The sequence below is a fragment of the Saccostrea cucullata genome, unplaced genomic scaffold, assembly GCF_032062105.1.
Source record: "Saccostrea cucullata isolate Sc308-1 unplaced genomic scaffold, CSIRO_AGI_Scuc_v1 ctg2022, whole genome shotgun sequence".
Taxonomy (NCBI): Eukaryota; Metazoa; Mollusca; class Bivalvia; order Ostreida; family Ostreidae; genus Saccostrea; species Saccostrea cuccullata.
Window position 1 is genome coordinate 47165 of NW_026937125.1, and position 5797 is coordinate 52961.

The window sequence follows — 5797 nt, forward strand, 5'->3', positions numbered from 1 at the left end:
TATGCATGAACTTTCTTATAAGAGAAGAAAACGTGTAAAAATTAAAGTATCAGATTAGAAAATCCCATCTATTAGATTACATTTTTGAATTTCCTGATCTCCGGTTTTAATTAGCCCAGGCTACTAGTAAGGATTTTGACAAGAAGTACGTCACTATAAAGATAACAAACCTCAGTTGATTTTATCATGAATGAAAATTTTTGTAAATTTTATCTTAAACAACCAGGAATTTTTGTTATTATTATGTTATTTTTTTTTTGTTATTTATGCAATATTTAACTGATTGTGTTTTGTCTGACAACTAATAATGTCTGAATACTTCAATGTCATTGATGAAACAGCGAATTTAAAACTACTGTTTCATCTGCACCACGCTTCGGCCTATTAATTATATCATTTACTTCCTTTAAAGGCAATGATGAAGTCATTCTATTTATATTCGCGTTCATCTTAGAAACCCCCCTTGTTGAGAAGTTAAATTTACACCATTGAATGACGTATTATAAATTAAAATTAAAAAGCGGGAATCCATGACTGTTAAGCATATATAAAACAGTCTTGAATGTGATTTTTCTAAGAAAATCCAAGCAAAAGAAAATGATTGTTTTCTTCTTTGCAATATTTACACCAGCTGCAACAGGTTCGTGATACTCTCTCTCTCTCTCTCTCTCTCTCTCTCTCTGTATTCAAACATTCTTACTCTATCATAAAAGAGAAATATATATGCATCAAATAACAAATGACAAATGAAAAAATTCCTTGTAAAATAAAAACATGCAGGACTGCAGACCGGTTCTGAGAGCATGTAAACAGGAGTCAGCTGGTAGCTGTACGTACTGGCACTAAAAAAATCCGTTCATGACGAGTCAAGGTCTATAAGTTGGCAGCCCTACACCGACAAGTGGTAGCTTCTCAATATTAGTGAATTTTTTTGAAGGAATATAAAGCAAAAAAAAAAAGTTATTTCTTCCATTGAACTAAATAACAATTCTTCCTAAAATAAAGAACGCCATTAAAAATGCACGACATGCATATATTGCGATAAAGAAAATATTTTGAAACTTCATCAAAGTTTTAAAATCTGTGATTGATAAATTACTTTGTACTACTAAATGGCTCACATTCTGTATTAAAGACAATTCTAAATGCAATCAGAAGTGTTATGATAATTATAATTTTTACAGAACGTTTTTAATTGATTAAATCCCTGCTGACTTTAAGTTATATTTTTTTGGTCATGTTTGGTCGTTAATTCATATTCCACCCTGAATTCATTTGCATGTTTCCGTGGAATTTGTGAAGTGCTGAATCTAATAAGCGAAAATGTTGATTTTCTTTTATATCATAAACTTTATTTTCAGTAGATAGTTTTTTTTTTATTTTTCGAACGTAGAACATGTTCTTTTCTACTTGAATTGAATACATGTATATCGAATAAATGTTAGACTAAGAATGAAAACATTCAATTGAAAAAATCGTCCTTGATCTCAAATTTATGGCAACACCAAAAACTTTTCTTTTCATATGGAAGATTTTAATTGTATAATTCTGCTTCATATCTTAAAACTGGTCTGCAAATTAAAAATGGCACAAAATAAGTACCCAAATCGCATGAGAATCGAATAGTTTTTGGAAAACATGTTCAACTACAGCAACGGTTATTGTCAATAAGAATCCCGAGTATTTTTTTTCATATCAACTTCGGAGTACTTGTGTGCAAAATTAGAATGGTTTAGTCAACGTAATATGTTTGCGAATGACCAGTGAAAATGTATACAAATTTTAAAACAATCTCCATTTATTGAAGAAGAGGATGACAAAAAGCCGTTTCTTTATTTCGTCTTGAGGATGGTGATGTAAGTTTAAAAATTCTTAGGTTGAAATATTTATAGATAACGATCTGTATTTAAGCACAAAGGTCCATTAGACAATACAGAATAGAAGCAGAGCAAACACACAGACCTTTAAAACATCAGAGGTGTGATCAGGTGCCATGGAGGAGTAAGCATCCCCCTGCCGACCGGTTACACTCGTCTTATGCTCCCTGTCATGATCGAGAAATAAGGGACAAATCTGTAGACAATTCACTATGTAAATAATGGCCTAACAATTGATATGGAAAACGCGAGTCAGCATGCTGTTCTTTATTTTCAAATTTTTTATAGATTTTTTTTAATTTCAGGCCTCAGTGGGGATATCAGATATGTTGAATATACAACACAAGTCAAGCTGAATTGTGACTGCCTTTCGAAAGACAGTTTAAGTAAATCCAAACGATGGTATAAAAATGGATCCTTAATTGAAATTATATCTAAAGACGAGTGGGGTCCGCTTCTGGTAGATAATGGTGATACATTGCTGGTGCAAAGTGTCCAAAACCTTAAAGAAAACATCACGTATGAGTGCAGAGTTGTTCTAGGAGACGAGTCAGAACATGTTTGTAAAAGTTACATCGTTAAAGCCTTTCGTAAGTGAAGTAGTTACTTAAGAAAATGCAATCCTACTCCATATTGACAATTCTTTTCTTTAAAAATGTTTATTGAATTTGCGTTTCAGTTTGTAAATGTGAAGAAATAAGAAGTACTTTCAGATTCTGATTTAACTGATTACATACATAAATAGGTTTATAATCTTGTATTATGATCACTTAGAATTTATTTTTTTTTAGTCTAGTGCAATTATATCAATTTACAGTATTGCCAAAAAACCAATTCATCTTGAAAATAAATGCACAGGATTTCATATTTTACCATATACATGTTGTAAGCACACCGCTTAGTTTTATATGGGTGAATGGTCTGGTTTATTATTCATAATTGAAGTCTTTTTCTGTTCTAAGAATGTAGACACCATTCGGAATCAATTGAGCCCCAGAATTTGACCAACCTGGCTGTAGGTGACTCGCCAGTGTTCACTTGTAAACATTACTTCTCTTGTGACAAAGTTAATGAAAATCATTCCGTCTCCATGAAAACCTATGCTAAACACAGGGAGAACTTGCCTTGTACCATCAGGTTAGTTGGAATAAACTTTTTATGAAAGAAAAATTGCTTCTTGATAGATATTGAAAATACATTTTAATAACTTTGAAAGATACAATTTCTTTATACATTCAAGAAGGATGATGAAAATCAAAGTTCAACGTTAGGATGAATGTTTAGATATTTTTGCTTCTGTCTACAAATCTAGTTGTGAAAATCATTGAGAAACATTTATTAATGTGTGCATTTCTTTATTATCTTGTTAGTGACCATGGATTAACACATGAATGCAAGCTGAAAATTAAAAATATAGCAGAAGACGATTTTGGTAAAACAATTCAGTGCGTTGTGAATGACAGTGGAATTATTTCTGTACATGAAGCGTTCCTAATTAAAAGAGGTAAAAGACTTAATTCAAGACAGTGGGATAAAAATAATGTAGATCATATTATATTAAAGCAAGCTATCATTTAATCTTGACAATATTATCTTTTTTGTGTTTGAACAACTATAACTGAATGAAGTTTTAGTTATCAACTAATCGACTAATTGGATGGACAGACTGATCCCTATAGGACACCCGTCACAAAGTGGGACCCTTAATGATCTTTGATTTTGCAGCTTTAATAGTTCTGAATTACATAACAAACTCAATCTTTTTATCTCTTCTAGAATCGAGCACGATTACATTCCAACATAATGTGCCAGCATTACCAGTAATTCTACTTGTTTTCATCACCTTGGTCGTTGTATCTGCATGTATAGTAATAATTCTCAATTGTTACATCAAAAAACAAAAACCTCCACCCTGTTCAACTTTCCCTAACAAAGGTAATTTAACTTGAATATAGATAAGGTAATAACACAAATAAAGATTCACAGTTTCTGTCATGATAAACATGTTTAAATGTCTTTAGAATGCCTCTTTTGCATATAGAAATACTAAACAGAAAGTTGGATATAGAAACAGGTGTATTTTGTTCCTTTTAGATCAGAAGGATTACCAGTGTGCATATCATATTAATCCATCCCCAGTGTGGTCCTCTTTAACAAGTCATAAAAAGACAACTTCTAGTGAATACCTGATAGAGGAATACAGTAAGTTTTTAAAATATTTCATGGGGGTGGGGTAGGGATGAGGGTGGAATAAGGTGGTATGTGGTGTTTTAACTAAATGGATTTACAATAAGAATTGGTTTTTGGTAACTAGTATAATATTTTTTATGAGAAAGGGCAGAGATATGAACAATCAGAGAAATTATTTTTCAATATAAATGTTCTTGAATGTGATAAAACATGAAATATATATGGACATCTAAAGGGCTAATTCTTAACCTCATATTTCCACCTAGTCAGAGGTGTGTTTATGATATATTCCTAAAAGAATTATATGGGTCCTGATATTTCTCATACCTTTTTCAGTTTGACTCGCGTGTTTCAACCAGTTGTGACTCCTGTATCCTCAATGCTACACAGAGAATGAAAAGCAGACACTATATCACATTGACTGTTTCATACTTGGACATTTTACTTGAAAAAATCGTTAATTGTCATTTGAAAATTAACCTCTATGATAAAGGTGATGACTTTAACTTTTCTATCGTCAACTTCCCTTACTTATGCAGCAATATTCCTTCATCACCTGCATACGGAGTGTATATATCTCAGTTGATTCGATACGCAAGAGCATGCTCTACGTATGAACAATTTCTAAAACGAGGTATATTATTGACAAGCAAGTTGATGAAACAAGAATATCAACAGTCTCATTTAAAGTCATCATTTCGTAAGGTCTTTGGTCGATATAATGACCTTGTCAGCAAATACAATTTATCATTGAGTCAAATACTGACTGACGTTTTTCATGCTAATTGTTAGTCCATTATTTATGCACTGAATTAACGACGGATTTTCCCGTTATTTCCCGATCGTGACAAGGAGCAAACGGCCTGTGTGACCGGTCAGCAGGGGACGCTCTCTCCTCCAGGCATCTGATCCCACCTCTGACGTTTCAGAAGTACGTGTTTGCTCTGCTCCTATTTTGTATTGTTTTATGGACTTTGATATTGAATACTGATCGTTATCTCCATATCCTTCATATATGGCATTCATCAAATCTTGTAAAGAACATGGTTTTTAGGCTCTAACGTCAATCTCAGCAAAAGTAATATGCATGTCCCATTTTATTTTACAAGTTGTGTAAATATGTTATGGTTGTGAAAATGTTGTTCATTTCGTATTTTATCTGACTCTGATGCAAAAGTGAAGAAAACCATGGCATTCTTAATTTTAAATATATTTCCCAACATGTAATTCTTTTAAATATGGAAGTTCCTTATAATTACTTGTATTATTGAAAGATTTAAGGTAAGTCACTCCTCATATTTGTTATATCAAGGAATTTTTGGGAAGTATATTTTGGATAAGTACTCATATAGTATTACTCAAAATCGCAGAGAAAATAGGGGGTCAGTGTGCATCTTACTGATCTATGGTTCAATTAAGTTGACCTTTTTGCACTTAAATTTTAAGTCTTTGATTTATTACTTTATCCTAATTTTAATTTATCAGATGTAACTACGTTAATAAATTAAATCTTATTTTACATAAAATAGTTTGAATGATATTTATCATTGAACAAATCTTGCAAATTAATTCGCGTTTATTATTGTGTGACCTTTTTGCACTAAAAAATAACATATTTGGAGTATTAAAAAACTAAATAGGCAATCAAATATTTTCTTATATCAAGCTTTTTAGGAGTTAAGTGCTGATCAGTCACAAGTATCAAGTAGTTTAAAATAATGAAAGAAAAA

The 5797-nt window shown here is 31.7% G+C and overlaps 1 protein-coding gene across 2 annotated transcripts; it reads left to right on the plus strand.

Moving 5' to 3' along the window:
• The first annotated feature begins 452 nt into the window (after positions 1 to 452).
• On the plus strand, positions 453 to 5305 carry LOC134247401 (uncharacterized). 2 transcript variants are annotated; one of them, XM_062729776.1, is made up of 7 exons: positions 453 to 644; positions 2190 to 2467; positions 2840 to 3014; positions 3248 to 3381; positions 3654 to 3812; positions 3972 to 4079; positions 4404 to 5305. In XM_062729776.1, the coding sequence occupies exons 1-7, from the start codon at positions 598 to 600 to the stop codon at positions 4406 to 4408; spliced, it is 906 nt and encodes a 301-aa protein (XP_062585760.1). In that variant the 5' UTR covers positions 453 to 597; the 3' UTR covers positions 4409 to 5305. The 2 variants fall into 2 exon arrangements, with proteins under 2 accessions (XP_062585760.1, XP_062585759.1); XM_062729775.1 differs by having other exon boundaries at positions 498 to 640; positions 2183 to 2467.
• The last annotated feature ends 492 nt before the right edge of the window (positions 5306 to 5797 follow it).

What these genes read in the sequence shown, in the direction of transcription:
- LOC134247401 (XM_062729775.1), top strand. Translation starts at nt 598, where the DNA reads ATGATTGTTTTCTTCTTTGCAATATTTACACCAGCTGCAACAG. An exon ending in AGCGTTCCTAATTAAAAGAG is followed by an intron (nt 3,382 to 3,653) that starts GTAAAAGACTTA and finishes TATCTCTTCTAG; the next exon opens with AATCGAGCACGATTACATTC. An exon ending in TTCAACTTTCCCTAACAAAG is followed by an intron (nt 3,813 to 3,971) that starts GTAATTTAACTT and finishes TGTTCCTTTTAG; the next exon opens with ATCAGAAGGATTACCAGTGT.